Source organism: Aquarana catesbeiana, linkage group LG12 (genome assembly GCF_042186555.1).
Source record: "Aquarana catesbeiana isolate 2022-GZ linkage group LG12, ASM4218655v1, whole genome shotgun sequence".
NCBI lineage: Eukaryota > Metazoa > Chordata > Amphibia > Anura > Ranidae > Aquarana > Aquarana catesbeiana.
The window spans coordinates 169021746-169035841 of record NC_133335.1 but is presented as its reverse complement, the minus strand read 5'-3'; the positions used below and the strand labels follow the sequence as shown (position 1 = coordinate 169035841).

The following is a 14096-nucleotide window of genomic DNA, read 5'->3' as shown; positions in this document are numbered from 1 at the left end:
TGTCCAAATTTTCACAAGGATCACAAAGCGCTTCAATCGCAGACACAAACTTATCAAATTTTTCTTTGACTGGCTTAACTGCAGCATGATGAGCACTCCAGCATGTTGTTGACAATCTTTTCACTGACACTCCAGTATGGTGAATTAACACATCCCATGGGGGGAAGCAGCAAAAAAAGAAAACATTGACTGAAGAGTTCCAAAAAATGTCACACATGAAGCATTCTCAGCAAAAGAGTGCTGACCACACAAGTTAAGTGAATGGTCCACACAGCCATTAAAAATAGCTTTTTTGTTTTTTTCCCTGATAATTGATTGTACACCTCCATGAATTCCAGCCATAGTAGCAGCATTATCATAACCTTGAGAATCCTAGAAACACTTCTTTTACTTGAACTTTCCTATTCTTGATGTTCACATATCTGATCACTTCGGACATCTGGTCAGTATGTGATATGTCAGGTGTGCTGTCAAACATGATTCCAAAGTACTCTGCAGACTTTATGTCCATGACAATCTTCTCCTTCATGTGATTTGCCAGGACACTTATAAACTCATTCTGAGTTTGTGGAGAAAGATATGAGACCGATACTTTAAGTTTACAGGTGCCCTGCTTCAATCTAATTAGGTGTTCTTTTAGTACTGAATCATATTTTGAAAGCATTTCAACCATCTCAAGAAAGTTCCCTTTATTGAATGAGCACTCATCTTCCTTGTGGCCACGGAATGCTAGGTTCTGCTTGGCAAGAAACAATGTGATGTCAAGCAATCTGTGTAAGATATCCCTCCACTCTTTCTTCTCAATCTCCATCACAGTAATAGCTCCAGCATCAATAGTTTGGTGCAGCCTAAGTCCTGCTGCCAAGGTTTTCCATTTTTCAAGGCAGTTTAGGTGTTCTTCGGATGTCTCATGATTATGTACTTTCGGGCTTAGCTTCCACCATTTCTGAAACCCAGTCACAAATTTGGATGTCGTATCTAGAGTACAAACGGCAAACAGTCGGCAGCAAAAACAATATAAATTCTCACTGACAGGTGAGTAAACCATCCATGACCGCAGAATTTTTTCACCATTTGGCATCACCTTGTAAAACCACTCTTTTGAAAGTTGCCGCACATGTCCCTTTGTTGCAGCTTTTGCATCTTGCCTTTTTGCAACAGTGAAAGGGCCCTCCTTGTTCTGGAAAGAAGCACTTCCCTGTTTGATTATTTCAACCCGAACATGATCTTGAACTGGTATCTCCCAGAAAGAAACATCAGATAACATTTGGAAATCTTTCTCCTGAATGGCACTTATCTTCTTTACAGTATCATGACTGTGGCTAGAGTCACTCTCACAACTCTCTTCTGCTTCAGATTCTGCCATTTCCTTGTCAAAAGAAGTTTATTGAGTATACAATATTATAAAGATACATAAAGTAAGTTTACAAGGATCTATAAAGTAAGCTCATTGTTTTACCATAGGGTTTATATAGGTAAATATCATGAAATTTCAAATATTAAACATTGGGTTCACGTAAACCTAAATTAAAGATATATATAATTTCCTTAGTTACTTTTGTAGGTATTTAAATGATTTATACCTACTATACATATTGTTTACAGGTAGAGTGTATATAGGTCAAATAAATTCTGATAATGAGCTTTAATCGTAAGGTGGAGAAAAGGAAAGAGAAAGAAGAAAAAGGGTAGAAAGGTAGAGGTATGGTCCACAAGGTTGTCCTGCTCGTCAGTTTATTATTCTTTTTAGTTCTCTTTGAAGCCTTAGAATGGGTGTCTCTGTAAGTCATTTAATCTGTTACCATGGCAACAGGACAGAGTCATTGAAGTTTGACAGGAACTGTTGTTTTATCCAAGGATGCCAAAGTTTTTCAAATTTTGGAATTTGATTTTGATCGATGGCTACCATCTTAGCATGGGACATTGTATTATTCATTCTGTGAATTGTTTCTGCTAGTACCAATGTAGGAGATTTCCATGCCTTGGCCACTGTTTGTTTTGCAGCCGTTATTAGTTGGATCATAAGTTTGAATTGAGAGAGTGTTAACCATTCCGGTTTTAGATTAAGTAAAGTTATATATGGATCTGGTTGTATTATTTTTTTAAATATTTTAGATGCAATCACGAAGACTTCCTTCCAGAAGGTTTGGATTACTGGGCACGTCCACCATATGTGTAAATGTGTGCCTATTTCTGGGCATCCTCGAAAACAAAGAGCTGAGGTATTAGGTGAATATTTTGCCACTCTAGCGGGTACAAGGTACCAGCGAGTTAGGACTTTATAATTTGTCTCCAGTGCTAAGATGTTGGGTGAAGATGACTTAGATGTGAGCCATATGTTAGACCAGTCCGTGTCTTCTAAAGTTCGTCCCAGGTCCTCCTCCCACCTCTGAACGTAAGAGGGTCTATTAAGATCTGCTACTCCATATAATTGATTATAAAGTGATGAAATTGTACCTTTAGCAAATGGATCTTTTGTACAGATTGATTCAAAAATGGATAATTGGGATAATGGTGTATCCCCCTTTAGGAATGGTGTATAGAAATTTTTGATTTGGAGATATCTAAATATCTCAGAGTTTGGTAGATCATATTTTTCTCGATGGGAATGAAAGGAATGATTTAGATGCTATGAAGTCATTTAGTGTCTGAATGCCTGATGTTGTCCAAGCTTTAAAAGAATTTGGGTAGATCCATGCCGGATAAAAGGCCGGATTTCTGATAAAAGAAAGGAGAGGATTGTGTGGAGATTGTAACTGATATTTGGTTTTTAGTTTATCCCAGAGAGATAAGAAGTGTTTAGTTATGGGATTATGAATTTTAAAGCGGTCTTTAGGATCAAGCCATAATAAGTTTGATATTAATAGAGGGTCATTTTCTGAAGCCTCTATAAATACCCATAATGGGATTTCCTGTTTTGCATGGTATTTGGACAGACTGGCCAAATGTGCTGCTCTGTAGTAGTTAGTAAAATTAGGGTATCCCAGGCCTCCTTTATTTTTGGGAAGATGTAGTGTGTGTATAGGTATACGTGGTTTAGAAGAGCCCCATATAAACGAAGTTGCTCTTTTTTGTACTATTCTCAAAAAATAGGAAGGAATTGGAATAGGGAGGACTCTGAATAGATAAAGCAATTTGGGTAGAATAGTCATTTTGATTGCATTAATCTTCCCTATCCAGGATAAAGGAAGTTGCGACCATTGTTTTATTAGATTTGTGATCTGTCTTAATACAGGAGGATAATTGGTTGAGAATAAGTCAGAATGAGATGCTGTTAAATGAATTCCAAGATATGGGATTGATTTTTCTGCCCATGTGAATGGGAGTGCAGCCCTAGCCGGGATCAATTCCATGTTTGTGAGTGAAATATTAAGCACTAGGCATTTCTTAGGATTAGTCATAAGGCCGGATAGGGCTGCAAATCCATCAAGAGCTGGTATTAAGTTAGGACCAGAGACCTGTGGTGATGATAGAAAAAGTAATATATCGTCTGCAAATATACATAATTTGTGTGTAATACCTCCTACTTCAATGCCAGTTATAGTTTGGTTTGTTCTGATGTATTGGGCCATGGGTTCGAGTATAAGTGCAAATAATAAGGGAGATAATGGGCAACCCTGTCGGGTACCTCTTTCGATATTAAAGGCAGCAGATTTGTATCCAGCATATTTTATATAGGCTTTGGGTTTATTATATAATGCTTTGATCCATGTTAAAAAGTGGGGTCCAAAACCCCATTTTTGTAATGAATATTGCATATATTGCCAGGATACTGTGTCAAATGCCCTCTTAATATCGAGAGATAGAAAACATAAAGGGATTTTCCGTTTTTTAGCAATATGTGCCAATAACACTGCCCTGCGTATATTATCGCCTGCCTGTCTATTTGGCATGAAGCCTACTTGATCTCTATGTATTAATTTTCCTATAATGATATTGAGGCGTTTTGCTATTATTTTTGCTAATAATTTAATATCAAGGTTTAACAGAGAGATAGGCCGATAATTCACACAGGAAGTATCATCAGAAAGGGGTTTTGGGATCATACAAACAATTGCCATTAGTGTTTCTTGCCGAAAAGAATGTCCATCTAGAAGTTTGTTAAAAGTTTCAGTGAGAACGGGAGAGAGTATTTCTGAGAATGTTTTATAGTATAAAGCCGAGTAGCCGTCTGGGCCTGGTCTTTTGTTAAGCTTTAGGTCTTTTATGGCGTTAGCAACTTCATCTATAGTTATAGGCTCATCCAAACTGCTTTTTTGATTCTGAGATAACTCAGGTAAGGTTATTTTTGAGAAGAAGGATTCAGCCTCTGTAGGATTAAATTCATTGTTTGTCTTGTATAAAGTTGCGAGATGTGAGTGAAATTTATGGACTATTTTAACTGGACTACAAGTATAAACATTTTTTGATAATTTCAAACGTATTGGTTTGAAAGATTTGTTAGTTGAATTTAATGCCCGAGCCAAATATGTACCTGGTTTGTTTGTATTCATGTAGAAATTGTGTTTGGAGCGTTTGAGGGATTTATCAACTGACTCAGTGAGAAATAGATCGTATTCCAATCTAGATTTTTCCAGATGAGATTTTGTTTGTTTGTTTTGATTGATTATCTTGGAATGATATGTAGGCTGCATTAAAATTGAGTTCTAGTTTTTTTGCTAGATTTTTGCGTTCCCGTTTAAATAGTGCCATTTGTCTTTGTATTGTACCACGCAAGACAGGCTTATGAGCTTCCCACAGTGTTATTGGGGAGATGTCTGTTGTATTATTAATTGATATGTATTCCTTTAAAGCTTGTTCAATGGCCATCTGATGTAGTGGGTGTTTGAGCATTATGTCCGGTAAGTACCACGTTGGGTCATGCGCTTTTGGTATGGCTGAGGCTATAGTAGTGTATACTGCATTATGGTCAGACCACAGAATCGGAATTATATCTGATGCAATAATTTCTGGTAGCATTCCTATTGTTAGAAAAATATGATCTATTCTGGTGAAGGTTTGATGAGGGTGCGAGAAATAAGTGAATTTCTTTTTCATTGGGTTACTTTCTCTCCACGAATCTACCAGATTGTATTTGGAAAGAAGTTGAGAAAAAGGTAATCTAGAGGTTATTTTGGATGGTGTAAAAGGTGATTTATCTAGAAATGGGAGGAGGACCTGGTTCGAATCCCCACACATTATCACTGTTCCTATTTTGTGTGTATTAATCACTTGTAATATATGTGAGAGGAATGGTGTAGGTTGTTTGTTAGGAGCGTAGTAGGAAATCACCGTGATTGCTGTATCCATTATATAACCCATGAGTATCAGGTATCTACCTTCTGGGTCTTTAATTTCTGATGATAAGGTGAATGGTGTGGATCGGTGAAATGCAATTAGAGTTCCCCTTTGCTTGATACAGGCAGAAGCCATGTAAATTTGTTGATAAAAAGGAGAAATATATTTTGGTGTAGAATCTTTGGTGAAGTGTGTTTCTTGGAGGCATACTATGTGAGCCTTCTTGTTATGGAAAGTACGGAAGGCTTTGGTCCTTTTTTGAGGGACATTTATTCCCTGAACATTCAGGGAAAGTATATTCAGTGGTGCCATGACAACAGATCAAATAGTTTTGACTTACTTTTTGTTATGCAGAGCTGACTGCGCAGATCAACCTGTGTGGACTGAAGAGATGAAAAGATAGAAAAGAAACCAGTGAATTCTGGAGTAAAGAGTAAACAAAAAACATATGAGATTAGATGATACATTGTATAAATTATTTTTTGCAAGTAATCACAATTTATCTGTGAAAGAGAATAAATATCTCTCTCAGGGGAATAAGTGCCTTCGTCACACTCCCACATAATATGGTTGGGAGAATGAGGAGGGCTAATGGGGGTACACGGATCTTCCGCTTACAGGAGAGAAGTGCTATGTCAAAAGACATCAAAATGATGTTTCATTAATTGGAGTGCAGAATATAGTTTTTGTTGAAATTATTTATTCCAGGGTGGTTCTATATGGTTAGTCTTGCCCTAGGCTAAATAATTCAGTTAGAAAGGTACTGTTAATAACTTTGGTATTGATGAAGATAGTTTGAATTATTTTGGGATTTTAACCCTTTTAGAGTAAACAATTACATATTTTATTCATATGTAACTGTTTAGATATGTTAACTCATAAAATTTAGGTTGTATTGCCTCAGATTGGAATAAACAAAAACATAATTCTAGGAACTAGTTAGGTAATAATATATTTGTTTTAAGAAAAAAAGAAAAAGCTTCCATTACTTCTGGATTATTGAACATATTTGTCCTAAAAAGTAATAAATCTATTGTTATTACCTGATAATATATAACTGAACAAGAATTTCCTTATTTCACTTATATATTCTAAGGCTATATGAATCAGAAGCAATAAGAAATATAACTGGAATGTAACATGATCCCGCACAGTGTGTGACTATCAGAATGCAGTTACATTCAGTTATAAATACAGGTTTTTTATAGAGAACCATCTCTTAGTATAATAAATGAAGAGATATCAGGAATTAGGATGTCAGTCCATTGAATCTTCTTGGTCCATGGATGATGTGGCATAACGGCCTCTTTTGTGAGAATGATGATTCCCATTTTGTTCTGGAATTTTCTGGGTGCTGCCTGAGGTGAAGATGATGCCATTCTTCTGTGTGTGGGAGAGTTGCTGCTTGTGGGTTCTGTCAGATTTAATTTTAAAAGGGTTTGTTGTAGTTCATCTGCTGATCTGCTTCTGTAAATTGTACCTTGGTAGTTAAATCTGACTGAAAAGGGGAAGCCCCATTGATACATAATGTTGTGGTGTTGCAGTTCCATTAGTTGGGGTTTCATGGATCGTCTTTTAGTAATAGTAAGTTGGGATAGGTCAGCAAAAATGTGATAATTGTGTCCTTGAAAATTAAGTTCCTTTTTTTCTCTTGCAGCAATTAGTATTTGTTCTTTCGTTCTGTAATAATGAAATTTTGTGATTATATCACGTGGGGGTCCATCTTTCTTTTTGGCTGTGAGGGCTCTGTGTACTCTGTCCAGTTCTAAACGTTCAATAGGGATATCTGGCTTTAGTTCTTGTAATAGAGCAGTAATAGTAGATTGCAGGTCTGTCACAGTTTCAGGTATTCCCCTTATGCGCAAGTTTGAACGTCTGGCTCTATTTTCGTAATCTTCGAGCTTAGTTTGAAGTATTAAATTCTCTTCTTTTAATTTTTCCAATTCTGTTATATTTTCTTGGGTTGTAATTTCAATTTCATCCATTTTTATTTCTAAGGCTGCGGTGCGGTTTCCCAGCTCTCTTATTTCTTTGGTTAGGCTTTTTGTTATTTGGTCTGAGGTTTGTTTTAAAGCCTTATGAAGCATCTTTTCAAATTGTAATAATATTACTGGGGATGCTGAGGAGGCTTGTGGAGAAGTTTGTGAGAGGATTTGTTCTGTATCTGACTCAAATGGAGAGTCTTGCTGTGACATTTTCTGTCTGTGAGAGCGCCCTGATGCCGTATCTTGTGAGGTGACTGGAGCTGCTTCAGCTGCAGTGAGTGCCTGTGAGCTTTTTGTGAGGTGATTTTTATTTCTGCCACGGTTTCCTCCCAGTACCATATTTCCTGCCCAAACTTTCACGGTTTGTTCCCAGGGGCAAAAAGGTTCAAATGGATACCTTTTGAGCCTGCAGGCTCCGCTTTGTCCTTCTCTTCTCTCCTCAGCAGTGTGGAGCTCTAACAATGCATGTCTGCTCTGTTAGGCTCCGCCCATCTCCCCCCCAGATTCTGCCATTTCCATTCCTTGCACTTCTGCTTCAGATTTTGCCATTTCCACTTCTTGCTCTTCTGCAGAATGCAAGCTAGCAAAAGCTTTAGAAGAATCAGCTTCATGAAGTGGAGACTGACAAGCAGGGTCTTTTGATGAACCCTGCCCATCATCCGGTCTTTTCACATATTGAAGCATGGATCCAGCAAGTGTTTTTATCGATTTAATTCTTGCCTCCTTTGCTTTCCTTTGCTGGGGTCCACTTGGTCTCTTTGACTTATGTACTCCATGTGGCATTCCTGCAGTAAATATCAACATATTCTGTTCAGATATATATTCTGTATTTCAGATTATGCCTGAGAAGACCCAGTGTCATTAACCAGGCTATATGCCCTATGGCCTGCCTAGTCAAGCTTAGCGATTTGATTACAATAAAGTATGATATACTCACTGGCCACTCTATTAGGTACACCTGTACAATTTCTTGGTAACAAAAATTGCTAATCAGGCAATCACATGGTAGCAACTCAATGCATTTAGGCATCTAGATGTGGTGAAGATGAATTGTTGAAGTTCAAACTGAGCATCAGAATGGGGAAGAAAAGGGATTTAAGTGTCTTTGAACGTGACACAGTTGTTGGTGCCAGATGGGCTGGTCTAAATATTTTTTTTAAACTGCTGATCTGCTGGGATTTTTATGCACAACATCTCTCCGGTTTATAGGGAATGGTGGGAAAGAGAAAATATCCAGTGAGCAGTAGCCGTGTGGAGGAAAATGCCTTGGTGATGTCAGAGGAGAATGGGCAGACCTTGAAGCAGATGGGCTACAGCAGCAGAAGACCACACTAGGTGCTACTCCTCTCAGCTAAGAACAGGAAACTTAGGCTACAATTTGCACAGGATCACCAAAATTGGACAATAAAAGATTGGAAAAAGGTTGCCTGGTCTGATAAGTCTCAATTTCATCTGCTACATTCAGATGGTGGGGTCAGAATTGGGCGCATTAATCCATCCTGCCTTGTATCACCGGTTCAGGCTGGTGGTGGGGGTGTAATGGTGTGGGGGGGGGGATATTTTCTTGGCACACTTTGGGCCCCTTAGTACCAATTTAGCACTGTTTAAACGCCACGGCCTACCTGAGTATTGTTGTTGACCATGTCCATCCCTTTATGACTACAGTGTCCCCATCTTCTGATGGCTCCTTCCAGCAGGATAATGTACCATGTCACAAAGATCAAATCATCTCACCACTGGACAAAGAGGTCACTGTACTCCAATGGCCTCCACACTCACCAGATCTCATCCAATAGAACACCTTTGGGATGTGACTGGGAGATTTGCATCATGACCACATTTCCTTGGTGAAAATAACCCAAATCAGTGTATATTATTTAGTCTGTGGAAAATTATAGAGTCCACAATCTATGGTATATATCTAAAAATTGATCAATCCTGATGTATTGTTGGCCTGTTTCATTTCTTGAGACCTGAAAACACCAGGACAGTACAAATAGACCCCAAATTACCTTTTTGTAAAGCAGAAAGTCTGATGTATGTAGTAAGAGTAAAATTATATATAACAATTTTAGCGTAATCAATTCCAGTGAGCTGGGTGACAGGCCTAGACACTGCTACTGGAATTGATTACAATAAAATATTATATATAAGGAGTTTTGGCTACACATTTATCACAATTTTACAGTACAAAGTGTGCTAATTTTATTCAAACTTTTAGGCCCTACGGCCTGTCTAATCAATCCAGACACTATTCAATCCCAGTGCCAGGCCTACTGTCATTGGGATTGATTCACTAAAATATTACATATCATAAGTAAACTATAATATATTATGGCTAATTTTTAAAGTGCACGGAATTTTTTCACACATCCTTTTTGGATGGTCCCATTACACATTGAATGTATGAAAAAAAGTCTGCATTGTGTAATTTAATCATGTGTGATGAATGTGTAGCCATAATTTTTTATTTAGAATATTTTACTGTAATCAATCCCAGTGGCAGTTATATAATACACAAATTAAGTTGCACTAGGGCTACTTAAAATTCAGCTTAGTAAAGCTGTTGACACAATATTGCTGGAAAACAATATAAGATATACTGTAACATTTAAAAGGTAAACAGTGCAGCACTAAAGAAAGGGAGCCTAGTAAAGAAAAAAGGCTTTGTGATTTTTACCTACAGGTAAACCTATAATAAAGCTTACCTGTAGGTAAAATGAATATCTAGATGCATCCGGCAACGTCACTGGCGCATGCACTCTGAAGGTCCAGCATACCATGCCGGACCTTCAGAGTATTGTGCTGTAAGACCCCTTTTACACTGAGGAGCTTTGCAGGCGCTATAACGCTAAAAATAGCGCCTGCAAAGCGCCCTGAAACAGCCGCTCCTCACACTCCAGTGTGAAAACCCGAGGGCTTTCACACTGGAGCGGTGCTCTGGCAGGACGCTAGAAAAAGTCCTGCTAGCAGCATGTTTGGAGCGGTGAAGGAGTGGTGTGTATACTGCTTCTCCACCACTCCTGCCCATTGAAATGAATGGGCACTGTGGCTATACCGTCGTAAAAGCACTGCTGCAGTGGCGCTTTGCGGGTGATTTTAACCTTTTTTCGGCTGCTAGCGGGGCTTAAAAGCTCCGCACTAGCGGCCGAATAGCACCGTAAAATTGACGGTAAAGCGCCACTAAAAATGGCGGCGCTTTACCGCGACGCACCCACCGCCCCAGTGTGAAAGGGGCCTAACCGAGGGCTCCAACATAATGAGTGACGTCATCCCAGCTCTGCCCCCAAACTTTTCATTATCTGCTGTCCCCAGGGACAGATCCGATCCACTGTGTGGTGATCTCTGGTTTGGTTCTGTCCCTGGGGACAGCAGATAATGGCATCATTGGCATTGATGATTTGATTTGCATTTTGGAACTGACCTGCTGACCGGATCTGATGACCACAGGGAAGATGCTGTAATCTGCTGACAACAAGGCGTGTTGCTTGCTGGACCGGATCTGATGACCACAGGGAAGATGCTGTAATCTGCTGACAACAAGGCGTGTTGCTTGTTGGACCGGATCTGATGACCACAGGGAAGATGCTGTAATCTGCTGACAACAAGGCGTGTTGCTTGCTGGACCGGATCTGATGACCACAGGGAAGATGCTTTAATCTGCTGACAACAAGGTGTGTTGATTGCTGGATGGATCTGATGTGGGTGTGGGTCACTGTCTGTCTACACCTGTGCTGTGGTCTGTAGATACCCCCCCTTATCAGACCAGCTTAGGGTGGCTCCGCTCAGTACCTGGTGACTGTGGACACAGCACCCCCCCCCCATGAGACAAGTTCAGTCAGGGTGGGTGGGTGTGTCACTCAGCTACTGTGCCTATATCTAATATAATATATCTGTGTCCATAAGCACCCCCCCCCATCATCATCAGACCAGCTCAGTGTGGGGGTGGCTCAGTCAGCTAATATAATATAGTGAGTGTTGTCTGTCTGATAAGGGGGGGGGGTGCTGCTGGGCACAGATATATTATATTAGATATTAATAGGCACAGTAGCTGAGTGAGCTGGTGGGGGGGGGGGTGGCGTCTGGACCAGCTATATTACACTATATATATATATAGTATATTTATATTAACTATAGCTGTGTCTAGCAGACCACCTTGCACCCCCCCTTCCTTATCATACTTGCACACAGCACAGATCAGCCAGGGCACCAGACAGGTGAGAGTCCTCCCACACCAGCTCTTTGGTGGCGTGTCGGTACCATGGCAACCACCCTACCCCCCTCGGTGGCTCAGCCTCACCTCACCCCTTGAGCTCGGGCCAGTGGAGGATACCAGGACACAACCCCCTCCACACACCCCCGTTCCGAATCTGGCGGCAGCTGGGGTCTGGAGAGAAGAGCGGAGGGCAACCGCAGCTTGACAGCGTATAGCCGCCGCGACGCCCGGGCGGAGATAGTGTGTGTGAGACAGTCAGTGACGTAATCTCTCACTCTGCAGTGCAGTGTGAGAGATGAGATGTGACAGGCTCAGGCTGCTAGCTCAGTAGGAGGAGGAAGAAGGAGGACATGCAGCACGCTCACACTGACATACCAAGCCACGGCGCTGGAGGTGTGTGTTGTTTCAACCAGGCTGCGGAGTGATGATCGGGTCAGCTGATTAAAAAAAAAAAAAAATACCAGTGCTTTCCACACCGTCGGGAGGGTGTTACCCCTCTAGCGGGTGTCACCCGGTGCGGACCGCACCCCCCGCACCCCCCTAGCAACGCCTCTGGGTGCGCACCATCTCCACTATCTCATCCTTGCTCATGGGGGTTGCTTTGTGCATCATATGAGCTCAACCACCGCGGGGCTGGCTGTAATCTTCCGATTCTGCCATATTGTCCCTCCCAATTGTTCTACCGTGTGTGTCGCATGCAGAAGAGAGATGGTCACGCCCCAACGTCATGACGCACTGAGAGCGGAGTTTCACGCATGCGCAGTGTATATAAAGCCAGAATGCACGGTCAATGGAACAGCCGTAGGAATGATCTTGGAATGGAGGACGAACGATCACCAACGCAAGAAAGGAGGCATAAAGCAAAGGTACAATTGGAATTTGGGGCATAGGTGGGTAGTGGCCTATACTGCTTAGATTGAGACCTATATCAGGACCAGGTTATGGGTTAAGCCAGACATTATGGTTTGTCTTGTGTTCTGTCTTGCAGGCATCATGTCATTTATCATGATGGATAAATTTACCTCACCTGATTTTCTACCCCAATTCATTGACCTGTACCTAGACCTGCCCTGTCTCTGGAAGGTCAAGAGCAGGGACTACTCCAACAAAAACTTTGAGGAAGGCAGCTTTGGAGAAACTGCTCAAGTTGGTGAAACCAGTGTACCGCAGGACAGATATTAACTATGTCAAGACAAAAATTTTAAACCCGAGGAGTACTTTTAAAAGGGAGCTGAACAAGGTCCTGGACTTAGAGAGATCTGGAGCAGCAGCGGATGACCTATATGTCCTCAGGCTGTGGTATTACAACAGCCTGTGGTTTTTGAATGACCAGACAGAACCTACACCATCTCTGTCTACACTCCCTTCGGCATCTGCAGAGGCCACAGCTCCTGAGGTCCACACAGATCCTGCTGCACAGGATGAAGATGTGGAGGAGCTCAGCTTGACCCAGGTATAACATTGTTGAACATATTTGTATCTAAAAATATAATGATAACTAGATGTTATTGGGAAAATATTTCTGCCTTAACATACCATATCAATAGACAGTAATGACCAAAAATGATTTGAACAAGAATGAATAATGCTGGGGTCAGAATGATAGTCTTTTCTATTTCTCCACATTCAATTTGCAACAGTGAGGAGATCAACATTGTGTGTGATTGATGACCAAACCCTAAAAAAGATTCTAATTATGTCCCATTTTCATACACAGGAAAGTGTCAGTCTGGAGGAGCAAGTGGCCAGCAGCCAGACGGAGTTGCAGATCCCTCCCCTACACCCTCCTGCTGCTAAAAGGGCCAGGAAGAGCAGGAATCTGGAGGAGGCCACAGTTTTCTTCCTCAGCCAGGCCACTACTGCGCTCCGTACAGACCCAGATGAGGCTGAGGGATTTGTTGTGGTGACGGCAAATAAATTAAGCCAGATGGCCGGTGAGCAAAGGAGCAGGTGGGAGGAACTCACCCTGAAGCTCCTCAACAAGGGGGTGAGGAGCCATATTTCAGAAAACGCACAGCTGTGTGATTTTGTGGCCCCACATCCAGGGGCGTAACTAGAAATAGCAGGGCCCCATAGCAAAATGTTGTATGGGGCCCCCCTGCAAACAGCCCCCCCCCCCCCCAGCTGCCCTAGTGTCAATGCAGCGTGACCTGTGCCACATACAGCGTGACCTGTGCCCAATTCAGTGTGACCTGTGCCCCATACAATGTGACCTGTGCTTCATACAATGTGACCTGTGCCTCATACAACGTGACCTGTGCCCTGTGCCCCGTGCAGCATGACCTGTGCCCCATGCAGCGTGACCTGTGCCCCATGCAGCATGACCTGTGCCCCATGCAGCGTGACCTGTGCCCAATGCAGCGTGATCTGTGCCCAATGCAGCATGACCTGTGCCCCATACAGTGTGACCTGTGCCCAATACAGCCTGGTCTGCCTGTGCCCCATACAGCCTCACCTATGCAGAGGAAGAGGCAAGCCACCCGGATCAGCAGAGAGCGGGATTGCCCGCTGTAATAGCTTTCATTTGAATTTCCTGTCTTCCCGGGGCTCATCATCACCTAGCCCCACCTTTTGGCCCGACGCCTTTAATGACGTCACATGTCCCGCATAGGATCGGC

At 41.7% G+C, this 14096-nt stretch overlaps 1 protein-coding gene across 1 annotated transcript; it reads right to left on the bottom strand.

Moving 5' to 3' along the window:
- Positions 1-355: 355 nt before the first annotated feature.
- LOC141113376 (zinc finger MYM-type protein 1-like) lies at positions 356-1366 on the bottom strand. The gene has a single exon (XM_073606440.1). The coding sequence runs from the start codon at positions 1364-1366 to the stop codon at positions 356-358; it is 1011 nt and encodes a 336-aa protein (XP_073462541.1).
- Between the last annotated feature and the right edge of the window lie 12730 nt (positions 1367-14096).

Bases quoted from the DNA above. Each gene is read 5' to 3' on its own strand.
- LOC141113376 (XM_073606440.1), bottom strand. From the start codon at position 1,366: ATGGCAGAATCTGAAGCAGAAGAGAGTTGTGAGAGTGACTCTAGCCAC.